This window comes from Schistocerca americana, chromosome 7 (assembly GCF_021461395.2).
Source record: "Schistocerca americana isolate TAMUIC-IGC-003095 chromosome 7, iqSchAmer2.1, whole genome shotgun sequence".
NCBI classification, from domain to species: domain Eukaryota; kingdom Metazoa; phylum Arthropoda; class Insecta; order Orthoptera; family Acrididae; genus Schistocerca; species Schistocerca americana.
The window spans coordinates 312,927,866-312,940,708 of NC_060125.1; the positions used below are offsets into that span (position 1 = coordinate 312,927,866).

Below are 12,843 nucleotides of genomic sequence, written 5' to 3' on the forward strand. Positions count from 1 at the left end.
ATTCACATACTAACTGATCTCATATATATATTGTTGGAGATGGCTCAATATGATTTGTTTGAGGCACTTTATAGATACTTTACCTGTGGTTCTAGTGAAAAATTAAATGCATGGAGTTAACAACAGCCAATAGTAATTGAACACCTCTTAGAGAAATGCAAACACATTTTCTAGGCATGAACAGCAGTAACTACACAATTCACATTGAACTATTAACCGTAGGACAAGCGCTAAAGCCACTGTACCAAATGCACATACATTCATGAGTACAAATAGTACTATATGTATGTAAGTATATTTGTTAATTATCACATGGTGGATGAGCGTTGCTTGCTGGAATACTGTCCATAAGATCTCAGGTTTGATCCCTCGTCAGTTCTTGCAAATTATTTCCCGCTTACCACTTGTTTCACCTCTGTCAATGTTTGCATAAAATGCAAGATTGTTTAAGTTTAGGACTCAGGGAAAATTGAAGTATTTGGCACTTATTATAGGTGCAGCATTTGACTTGTATTATACAACATAGCTATCAGTGCATCACATGAGGAATTCAAAATAAATGACATTGTTTATTGGGAGATTCTAGTAAGAAAATCCAGTATCAACAGAAAATGAAGCTAACAAGAGTCACCATGGAATGAGTGTGGCATTTCCTAACAATGTATTTACATACAAGAACTCAGAAAAAATTTGTCATAACACATTTTCAAATATTTGAAGTCACACTTTGTTCCTACATTCTGTGAATTAAAATCAGCAGCAACATGTCTATATGGCTTTTCTTTGTTGGCCATAGTAACTTTATCAGTTTCCTGCCTATATTGCATCTTTATACTGATTCAATGAGAACTGCAGTAACAACTTGTTTTTGGCTGGGAAGAATTTTGAAGATCACTCCTTCTTCTGCTTACTTTTTTCCAGCTTTATAACACAACATTTTCAATAATAACTACTGCATCTCTAGGATGTATGATTAATGGATGTTGCTGAAGTGTGATGATTGTGTCAACAGATGATTTTAGTGGTGTTGCCAAGCATTTTTCGTTCTAACTTACATGAACACTGAACACCCTTCAATGAATCCAAGATTAGTGCTATACAGTACAGTCATGAACAGAGAGCCCCACAGTGACACATTTTGCACTAGTGTGCCAAAGGTGAATTTTTCCCACATATAATTTTTCCCATGTGGAATGTTTCCCTCTATATATATAAAAACAAATATGATTTGACTTACCATACGAAAGCGCTGGCAGGTCGATAGAAACACAAACAGACACATACATACACACAAAATTCAAGCTTTTGCAACAAACTGTTGCCTCATCAGGAAAGAGGGAAGGAGAGGGAAAGACGAAAGGAAGTGGGTTTTAAGGGAGAGGGTAAGGAGTCATTCCAATCCGGGAGCGGAAAGACTTACCTTAGGGGGAAAAAAGGACGGGTATACACTCGCACACACACACATATCCATCCACACATATACAGACACAAGCAGACATATTTAAAGACAAAGAGTTTGGGCAGAGATGTCAGTCGAGGCGGAAGTGCAGAGGCAGAGATGATGTTGAATGACAGGTGAGGTGTGAGTGGCGGCAACTTGAAATTAGCGGAGATTGAGGCCTGGTGGGTAACGGGGAGAGAGGATGTTCCCATATCCGGAGTTCGGATAGGTTGGTGTTGGTGGGAAGTATCCAGATAACCCGGACGGTGTAACACTGTGCCAAGATGTGCTGGCCGTGCACCAAGGCATGTTTAGCCACAGGGTGATCCTCATTACCAACAAACACTGTCTGCCTGTGTCCATTCATGCGAATGGACAGTTTGTTGCTTGTCATTCCCACATAGAATGCATCACAGTGTAGGCAGGTCAGTTGGTAAATCACGTGGGTGCTTTCACGTGTGGCTCTGCCTTTGATTGTGTACACCTTCCGGGTTACAGGACTGGAGTAGGTAGTGGTAGGAGGGTGCATGGGACAGGTTTTACACCGGGGGCGGTTACAAGGATAGGAGCCAGAGGGTAGGGAAGGTGGTTAGGGGATTTCATAGGGATTAACTAACAGGTTACGAAGGTTAGGTAGACGGCGGAAAGACACTCTTGGTGGAGTGGGGAGGATTTCATGAAGGATGGATCTCATTTCAGGGCAGGATTTGAGGAAGTCGTATCCCTGCTGGAGAGCCACATTCAGAGTCTGGTCCAGTCCCGGAAAATATCCTGTCACAAGTGGGGCAGTTTTGTGGTTCTTCTGTGGGGGATTCTGGGTTTGAGGGGATGAGGAAGTGGCTCTGGTTATTTGCTTCTGTACCAGGTCGGAAGGGTAGTTGCGGGATGCGAAAGCTGTTGTTAGGTTGTTGGTGTAATGGTTCAGGGATTCCGGACTGGAGCAGATTCATTTGTCACGAAGACCTAGGCTGTAGAGAAGGGACCGTTTGATGTGGAATGGGTGGCAGCTGTCATAATGGAGGTACTGTTGCTTGTTGGTGGGTCTGATGTGGACAGACGTGTGAAGCTGGCCATTGGACAGGTGGAGGTCAACGTCAAGGAAAGAGGAATGGGATTTGGAGTAGGACCAGGTGAATCTGATGGAACCAAAGGAGTTGAGGTTGGAGAGGAAATTCTGGAGTTCTTCTTCACTGTGAGTCCAGATCATGAAGATGTCATCAATAAATCTGTACCAAACTTTGGGTTGGCAGGCCTGGGTAACCAAGAAGGCTTCCTCTAAGCGACCCATGAATAGGTTGGCATACGAGGGGGCCATCCTCGTACCCATGGCTGTTCCCTTTAATTGTTGGTCTGTCTGGCCATCAAAAGTGAAGAAGTTGTGGGTCAGGATGAAGCTGGCTAAGGTGATGAGGAAAGAGGTTTTCGGTAGGGTGGCAGGTGATCGGCGTGAAAGGAAATGCTCCATCGCAGCGAGGCCCTGGACGTGCGGAATATTTGTGTATAAGGAAGTGGCATCAATGGTTACAAGGATGGTTTCCGGGGGTAACACATTGGGTAAGGATTCCACGCGTTCAAGAAAGTGGTTGGTGTCTTTGATGAAGGATGGGAGACTGCATGAAATGGGTTGAAGGTGTTGATCTACGTAGGCAGAGATACGTTCTGTGGGGGCTTGGTAACCAGCTACAATGGGGCGGCTGGGATGATTGGGTTTGTGGATTTTAGGAAGAAGGTAGAAGGTAGGGGTGCGGGGTGTCTGTGGGGTCAGGAGGTTGATGGAGTCAGGTGAAAGGTTTTGCAGGGGGCCTAAGGTTCTGAGGATTCCTTGAAGCTCCGCCTGGACATCGGGAATGGGGTTACCTTGGCAAACTTTGTATGTGGTGTTGTCTTCCCGTTACCCACCAGGCCTCAATCTCCGCTAATTTCAATTTGACGCCACTCACACCTCACCTGTCATTCAACATCATCTTTGCCTCTGCACTTCCGCCTCGACTGACATCTCTGCCCAAACTCCTTGTCTTTAGATATGTCTGCTTGTGTCTGTATATGTGTGGATGGATATGTGTGTGTGTGCGCAAGTGTATACCCGTCCTTTTTTCCCCCTAAGGTAAGTCTTTCAGCTCCCGGGATTGGAATGACTCCTTACCCTCTCCCTTAAAACCCACTTCCTTTCGTCTTTCCCTCTCCTTCCCTCTTTCCTGATGAGGCAACAGTTTGTTGCGAAAGCTTGAATTTTTTGTGTATGTATGTGTCTGTTTGTGTTTCTATCGACCTGCCAGCGCTTTCGTATGGTAAGTCACATCATCTTTGTTTTTAAATATATTTTTCCTCCCGCGTGGAATGTGTGTGTGTGTGTGTGTGTGTGTGTGTGTGTGTGTGTGTATATATATATATATATATATATATATATATATATATATATATATATATATATATATATATATATATATATATAGACACACACACACACACACACACACACACACATCGACCTGCCAGCGTTTTCTTTTGGTAAGTCACATCATCTTTGATGAGCTGGCAGGTCGATAGACACACAAACATACACACAAAATTCAAGCTTTCGCAACCGACGGTTGTTTGTGTGTCTATCAACCTGCCAGCACTTTCGTTTGGTAAGTCAGATCATCTTTGTTTTTGGATATATTTTGCCCACGTGGAATGTTTCCCTCTATTTTATATAATCTGCCTACTGGAAATACTGATATTTGGCCTCCTGAAGATAAATCATTGCCAGATATTCTATCTTATAGTTTTCGCATATGAATTTTTCTTTTAATACCTCCATTTCATGTAGTCTTCTTGAAGCTACAATCTGTTTGTAGCCAATGCCACTGCCAATACAAGGAGATTCTTCTTTCAGAGATTTAGGGCTGTTGTGCAGAGTCTTGTTAAGGAAGTTGTACATCGATTCAACACTTTGAATAGCAGCTACTGGGTTGTAGTCCTTTGGAAGCATAATGGAGGCAGCACCATTTCCAGCTCCTGGCTTTTGCTGAGGGCAGGTTTCATCAGGTGAAGATGTTGGAAAAGAGCCCTGATGCAAAAAACAAATCCTACAATCACTCTTACAATATTATCCACAAATATAATTCTCAGTGCCACATTACTTACGCTAAAAAATTAAAACAAACACAGGGAAAAAGTCAGTGTGTTCAAACAAACAAACAAACACACACACACACACAAATGCACCAGAAAGCTAGTGATAGTAAGGAAAATTCCTCTCTTTCTTATTACGTCACATGATATACAAATGTCAAATTAACAGTACTGCTCATGCTGCTATGAAATTAAGATGACATCATTAACCATACAAACATCCTGAGAACATCCATGTAAGATTTTACTATTTTGAAACAGTTGACATATGGTATCATTGAATGCTGCATAGTAGAATAGAAAGCACAGTAAGAAATATTACAAATATTACATTGAGACAGAGAGAGAGAGAGAGAGAGAGAGAGATATTTCATGACACATGGATTCATTTGAATGATGTATACCTACCAACAGTGAACCTCTAGATCGACTCAAAAGTTTATTAAGTGCAAGTGGTGATGATTTTGATCCACCCTGAGACAAAGACTGTTCATCTTCTTCGAATCCTGAACTGTGGCCTTCATCTTCACTCGCACGGTCAACATTCTCTGGAAGAACCATGTCAGATTACAATGTATGTAATGCAAAAAAATTCTGTCTTTCACTTCTGTTCTAATGCTGACTGTTTACATTCTTATAGCAGTTCTCAATCTGTGTGGTCTCAAATGTACACACTGTCCCTACTTTACTACATGGGACAGACAGTAAAAATGCACCACAATAATTTTATGTATGTCTCATTTTGGAGAGAAATCTTTGATGAAGATAAAACTTCATCCTCTTAACATCCCAGTTAGTGCTGTGATATTGTTACTTGTACAAAATGTGCATCTTAAAGATTGTTGTTTGTTACAATAATGAGCTGTCATAGGAATAACATGAATTAACTCTATAATTAAATAAAATAACCAAATGGGGGATGGTCAGAGAGGGGGTGAACTAAAGGGTGTGAGCAAAATGGGACAAGGAAGTTGGGTGAGCAAAGGGAGTGCGGATAAGCATGAGGGAGAATTAGCACAAAGGGGGGGGGGGGGGGGTGAGTATGAGGGGGATGTGCAAGGGTGGGGTGAGTAGGGCGGGGGGGGGGGAGGGGGGGGGGGGGAGTGAGGAAAGGGTAGTAGTTGTGAGAGGTTGTGAAAGACGGACACAAATGCTGAAACAGTTCAGACTGTTATACTGCTACATACAGAAGATTCACATGGACATTTTTTATTCTCCACAGATTGGTCAAGTGTGTACCACATTTCAGTTCCTTATCTGTCTTTCATTTCTTTTCTTATGGTACTATTTCATCTGTTCACAATGTTTCTTCTTCCCATCCTCTGACCCTTTCAGATAAGTTTTTTCACTCTCCTATCTTGGAGAAAGATGGACCTTGCCATAGGCGGGAAGCTTGTGTGCCTCAGCGACACAGACAGCCATACCTTAGGTGCAACCACAACAGAGGGGTATATGCTGAAGAGGCCAGACAAATGTGTGGTTCCTGAAGAGGGACAGCAGCCATTTCAGTAGTTGCAGGGTCAATATTATGGATGATTGACTGATCTGGCCTTGTAATGTCAACCAAAATGGCCTTGCTGTGCTGGTACTGTGAACGGCTGAAAGCAAGGGGAAACTACAGCTGTAATTTTTCCCAAGGGCATGCAGATTTACTGTTTTGTTAAATGATGATGGCATTCTCTTGGATAAAACATTCTGGAGTTAAAATAGCCGCCATTCAGATCTCTGGGTGGGACTACTCAGGAAGATGTCGTTATCAGGAGAAATGAAACTGGCGTTCTATGGTTCAGTGCATGGACTGTCAGATACCTTAATCAGGCAGGTAGGTTAGAAAATTTAAAAAGGGAAACAGATAGGTTAAAGCTTGATGTAGTAGGAGTTAGTGAAGTCTGGTGGTTGGAGGAACAGCACTTCTGGTCAGATGAATACAGGGTTATAAATACAAAATTAAATAGGGGTTATGCAGGAGTGTGTTTAATAATGAGTAAGAAAATACAAATGCGGACAAACTACTATGAACAGCATAGTGAAAACATTATTGTAGCCAATATAGGCATGAAGCCCACAACGACCACAGTAGTACCAGTTCGCATGCCAACTAGCTCTGCAGATGATGAAGAGATTTAAGAAACATATGACAAGATAAAAGAAGTTATCCAGATAATTAAGGGAGATGAAAATTTAATAGTCATGGGGAACTGGAATTCCATAGTAAGAAAAATGAAGAGAAGAAATAATAGTAGGTGAATATGGATTGGGGGAAAGGAATGAAAGAGGGAGTTGCATGGTATAATTTTGCACAGAGCATAATTTAATCATTACTAACACTTGGTTTAAGAATCATAAAATAAGGTTATAGATATGGAGAAGATCTGGAGACACTGGAAGGTTGCAGATTGGTTTGTATAATGGTAAGAAAGAGATTTAGAAACCAGTTTTTAAATTGTAAGGCATTTCCAGGAGCAGATGTGGACACTGACCACAATTTATTGGTTATGAAGTGTAGATTAAAACTGAAGAAACTGAAAAAAGGTATGAATTTAAGGAGATAGGACCTGGATAAATTGAAAGAACCAAAGATTGCAGAGAGTTTCAAAGGGAGCATTAGGGAATGTTTGACAAAAACAGGGGAGAGGAATATGACAGAAGAAGAACGGATAGCTTTGACAGATGAAATAGTGAAGGTAGCAGAGGATTAAGTAGGTAACAAGGCGAGGGCTAGTAGAAATCCCTAGGTAACACAAGAGATATTTAATTAAATTGATGAAAGAAAATATAAAGATGCAGTAAATTAAGCAGACGAAAGGGAATAGAAACATCTAAAAAATAAGATTGAAAGGAAGTGCAAAATGGTTAAGCAGGAATGGGTAGAGGACAAATGTAAGGGTTTAGAAGCATGTATCACTAGGGGAAATATAGATGTGGCCTATAGGAAAATTGAAGATGCCTTTAGAGAAAATATCAAGAGCTCAGATGGGAAAACCAGTCCTAAGCAAAGAATGGAAAGAAGAAAGGTGGAAGGAATGCATAGAGGGTCTACGCAAGGGAGATGTACTTGAGGGCAATACTATGTAAACTGGAGAAGACGTAGATAAAAATGAGATGAGAGATACGATACTGAATGAAGAATTTGACAAAACATTGAAAGACCTCAGCTGAAACAAGGCCACAAGAGTAGACAACATTCTGTTAGAACTACTGATGGCCTTGGAAGAGTTAGTCATGACAAAACTCTTCCATCTGGTGAGCAAGATTTACGAGACACGCAAAACGCCCTCAGACTTCAAGAAGGATATAATATTTGCAATTCCAAAGACAGCAGGTGCTGACAAGTGTGCAAATTACCAAACTACCATTTTAATAAGTCATAGCTGCAAAATACTAACACAAGTTCTTTACAGGAGAATGGAAAAATTGATGGAAGCTGACCTCAGGGGAGATCAGTTTGGATTTTGGAGAAATGTAGGAACATGTGAGGCAATATTGACCCCACAACTTCTCATAGAAGATAGAGAAAGGAAAGGCAAACCTATGTTTATAGCTTTAGTAGACTTCAAGAAAGCTTTTGACAGTGTTGACTGGAATACACCCTTTCAAATTCTAAAGATGATGGGGATAAAATACAGGGAGCAGAAGTCTATTTACAGTTTGTACAGAAACCAGATGGCAGTTATATGACTCAAGCAACATGAAAGGGAAGCAGTTGTTAAAAAGAGGGTGAGTCAGAGTTGTAGCCTATGCTCAATATTATTCAATTTGTAGATTGAGCAAGCAGTAAAGGAAACCAAAGAAAAATTTGGAGTAGAAATTAAAGCTTTGAGGTTTGCCAATGACATTGTAATTGTCACAGACAGCAAAGGACTTGGAAGAGCAGTGAATGGAATGGACATTGTCTTGTAAGTGGGATATACGATGAATATCAACAAACGAAAATGAGGATAATAGAAAATAGCTGAATTGAATCAGGTGATGTTGAGGGAATTAGACTAGGAAATGAGACATTTAAAATAGTAGATGGGAATGGGAAGAAAAGCCTTTATGAAGAAGAAAAATTTATTAACATCAAGTATAGATTTAAGTGTTAGGAAGTCTTTTCTGAAAGTATTTGTCTGGAGTGTAGTTATGTATGGAAATGGAACATGGACGATGAACAGATTAGCTAAGAAGAGAATAGAAGCTTTTGAAATGTGGTGCTGCAGAAGTATGAGGAAGATTAGATGGATACATAACATAAATGATGAGGAGGTACTGAGTAGAACTGGGGAGAAAAGAAATTTGTGCCAGAACCTGACTAGAAGAAAGGATCAGTTGGTAGGACACATTCTGAGACGTCACAGAATCATCAATTTACTACTGGAGGAAAGTGTGGTAGTAAAAACAGTAGAGGCTGATAGCCTATGCCAAAGGAATGTAATGAACATTGTCCGTTTGTAAGCAAGCTCCAGTCTACATCCCTACCTACGTTGTTTGTACACTATATGTGTGAATCTGAGTTAGGAATCCACATCAACATTCACAAAATGGTACAGAACATTCCCTAAAATCCACATACAAACAGTTCAGTGTTCAGAGCTAGTGGCTGTTAAAACATTGCACACATTTATGAAATATAAGCTCATCTCACTCTCTTGGAAACAACATGGAGCACACTATACTGTCAGAGCAGATTACAAATGCTAAACAAGTTGTCACTGTAAATAGTCAAATTTAATATTTAATTAAGTTTGTGGCACACAGAAAAATATCTTATGGAGTCAACATTACTAGCAAGACTTCTTAAGCTGTTATGCAGTTTGTAACAGCTAAGCAATCACGGAACACTGTTATTACAATTTCTCTATTTTGTTGTTCACACCACCATCTAACATGAACACTGCACAATATACAGTAATCCCACATACTATAGGATGGTTGGCTGCTACTTACTGTTCCTTTTATCCCTCTGTGATGGCTGTAATCTGGGTGGAGTCTTTCCCCAGTATGGAGACGCACAAATCCGTGATGGATGTGGCTGTGTAAACAACTGCACTACACCTGTTTGTGAAAGGGTCATATGGCTGTCAACAAGGTGAAGACACACATTCTTCGACTTCACTGCAGCACTTCCTGATAACCTACACAAATATTCAAAACTTAGAAATAAATTTGGACTGTATATCTAAAAGTTACAAGATAATCAACTAAAATCATTTAGTTTATGTGTCAGCTCTTAATTTATTTTCACAGATATCAATATATAAACATATTTATGTGCAAGAAAAACTGTTATAAATGCTTCTGTTCTCTCCCAGAATGAAACTTCTTGGCTTTTGTTATGTTTGCCTCACACACAATACTAATAATTCATACTCTGATAAGACTAATATTTCTGGTATGTCTGCTGGACAAATACAATCAGAACAAACTTCATAACAATTGAGTTTATGTTCAGTGTTAACAAATCTCTCTTTTTTTCTCTCTGTTATTAGTAGGCATTTTATATTCTCTCTACTTCTGTCAATGCCAATTCTTCTGAGCCCAGACAGCAAAACTCATCTTCTGGTAACTGTTGTAGGGAAGCAGCCTACTCACGCCGTATAAAATTCACATCAGTCTTTCCATTGTGTGCCAGCCTAGTCCACTGTAACTAGCTCTGACGTCATAAATGTTGCGCAATACTTTAAAAATCAAGTAAATAACCTGAAACGTTTCTAGCATGTCAGGAGTAATACTAAATCAATATGTGTTGAATATCAGTTCAATAACTTTAACCATTTTCGAAATTTGCACGTTTTTCTGTAAAAATCATTGGCGCAACAGAAAAGAGCTAGAAATTTAAAAACTTATATTTAGATTCCTTTTGCATAATAATTTAGTAGAAACAGTATTCTGGATCTCGCAAATTAAAATTTTAGTTGAAATTCATGATTTTCTGGTTTTTGACTTAAAAATTAAGGAAGCAAGATAGATTAAGTAGGCGAATAAATAAAGCTAGGATGTTTAAATTTAAGTAGAAGGGAGACCCGCTATAATCATAAAGATGTGAAAAGTTTCAACAGAACAACTATAAAACTATAGCTATAGCGTATCTCCAAAGGGCAAGTTCAGAGCTCGTCTACTGCGTGTAGTGTAATTAAATTAATTCTCTCGCCCAAAATATTTGACTTAGCCACATCAGACTTTTATTATGATAACTTACCTGTGTGCTGATTGCACATTTAAATTGAGAGCTTCATCGGCCATCAGCAAAGGAAGCAATGATTTATTCGATAACTTAAAGTGGTGCATTACTAGCCCAGCAGCGAGTCAGGAGAGCGGATTTTATCAGGCGTTCCCTTAGCCTTCCACACTGCAGCTTTATATATAAGAACACTGCACAAGAAAGAAAGGCCTCAGTTCTCTCCAGACGCTGATTAGCGCACCACCTGTGCCGGGAGTCGTGTCGCGTCGGTATCATTGCTATAAACAGCCTCGGATGCTGTACTAAGTTACTCGGGATACGCGTAACCATGAAATCAAGTGAAGTGTTAATTCTGGGATGACTTTAATGATCTATCTTCAGTTTGCGTACGTCGTATTTTCACGTGCCGTCGCGGGACAGACATTCTACCATTATTTAGCATGGCGTTTGATGAACATTATCATCAAATTATGGCGAGCATTCACTTAAACATTTAATTTGAACAGTTATAGTCGCATCAGCGCATTAGACTCTGAACTGCTCTGGTAGTTGGATTGTGTGGATACTTTTTGGTCTGTGACTTTCAGAATATAGTGAACATTTTAGAGAAAATGGTTTTTTGATTACGAATCCCAGACAACCTCCTAATTCCTCAGAGCTATAAGCTGTAGTTATAAATGTATTTCTCAGATGAAGTGGGCACTAGGAATTCTAATTACAGGCTTCACGTTTTGCTAATCACTTTCTGGTTGCCAATATTGTAGTTAGAGAGCCAGTGTTGAGAATGGCAAACAACAGCATTAAATAAATAATAGGAACATTCATTTATAACAATTAATTCCACCCGCCGCCACACATATGGTGCATCGGTCGGGAAAGAAACTGAGTAAAAGTGAAAGTGATTTTTAAATATTCGGATTCGGGAGTGAAATGCGACACGCAACTGAGTAATAGAACAGTGATAGTGTTATGTGTGCAGGTGGACAATGCAATTGGATTAACAACGCATCTGGATTGACAGAGCTGGCACCGAGTTTAGCGGCACTGCGGCATCGCGAGGAGCCAGTTTCATCTCACCGCAGCAACCAGAGCCGCGCCTGCAGTGGCGGGCCACGCAAACACACAGCAGCCGTCGAAGTGCCATCTGCAGTTCAACGCACCGCATCGCATCAGTAATCCTGGTACGCCATGCTGGCAACGCCATACGTCGTGCAGAAGGAACTAAGTTAAGTGAAAAGCTGTTAAAAATTTTACTAACGTGCACTAAAAGACTGTCGGCGATGGAACCACGCCAGAAGAAACTGAGGTTAAACTTAAATCAGAACCTATGTCTGTTGACGGAACTGTAAATCCAGACAACGGTTCAAGTGTAAATATGCATGAAAATGGTAATCTTAAAGTGAAATATGAAGTATTGTCTCCTGACAGTAGTGTGAAAAGGGGCGATGATTCAATAATAGAGACCCCTGTAGTAAAGCAGAAATCAGAAATTGTTAATTTATTGGATGATAGTTTACCTGATGAGTTAAAAACGAAACAGTCATCAGAGTGGTAGAGTTTAAACAGGAGAAGTTAGATATGACTGATCAATCAGAAGTTTCAGTTAGTTTTTATGATTCTGGTGTGGGAGCTAGTTTTTCGTCACCTGAGTGTGATAAAAAGCCAGGTAGTGAGCAAACCAAAGATACTGGGGCTATTGATTTAAATGTTATATTACAAGCAATAGCTGCCAGTAATGCAAAATTGTCAGCCAGTAATGCTGAATTAAAATATGAGATTGTGGCCAGCCAAACTAATTTTAATAAACGATTGGAGGTAATGGACAATACCTTCAAGGCTGGTTGCAATAGGTTGAAAGAGGATCTGAACAGTTTGAACTATAAAATTGATTACAATCATGAGGATATTAAGAAAAAGGTCGCTCAACAATTTTCTGAAATGTATAAAACAGTAAAATCCGAAGTTGCTGAGGTTCGCAGAGACTTCCAAATGGAAGATGCGAAGCTGGAGCACAAGTTAACAGAAAAGATCGAGGCGGAATCTGAACTGTGCTCAGATAGGTTTAAAGATGTTAATATAAAAGTAAACATATGTCAAGCAGAAGTAGACGCAATCAAAACTGATA

At 40.0% G+C, this 12,843-nt stretch overlaps 1 protein-coding gene across 1 annotated transcript in view; it reads right to left on the reverse strand.

Moving 5' to 3' along the window:
• LOC124622065 (WD repeat-containing protein 81) overlaps positions 1–12,843 on the reverse strand; it is a 295,856-nt gene that overhangs the window by 204,190 nt on the left and 78,823 nt on the right. Inside the window, exons 8-10 of the mRNA XM_047147637.1 lie at positions 9,485–9,672; positions 4,967–5,106; positions 4,239–4,493 (exon numbers count right to left, since the gene is read on the reverse strand). Of these exons, the coding sequence (XP_047003593.1) occupies positions 4,239–4,493; positions 4,967–5,106; positions 9,485–9,672 (583 nt within the window). The remainder of the gene's footprint in view (positions 1–4,238; positions 4,494–4,966; positions 5,107–9,484; positions 9,673–12,843) is intronic.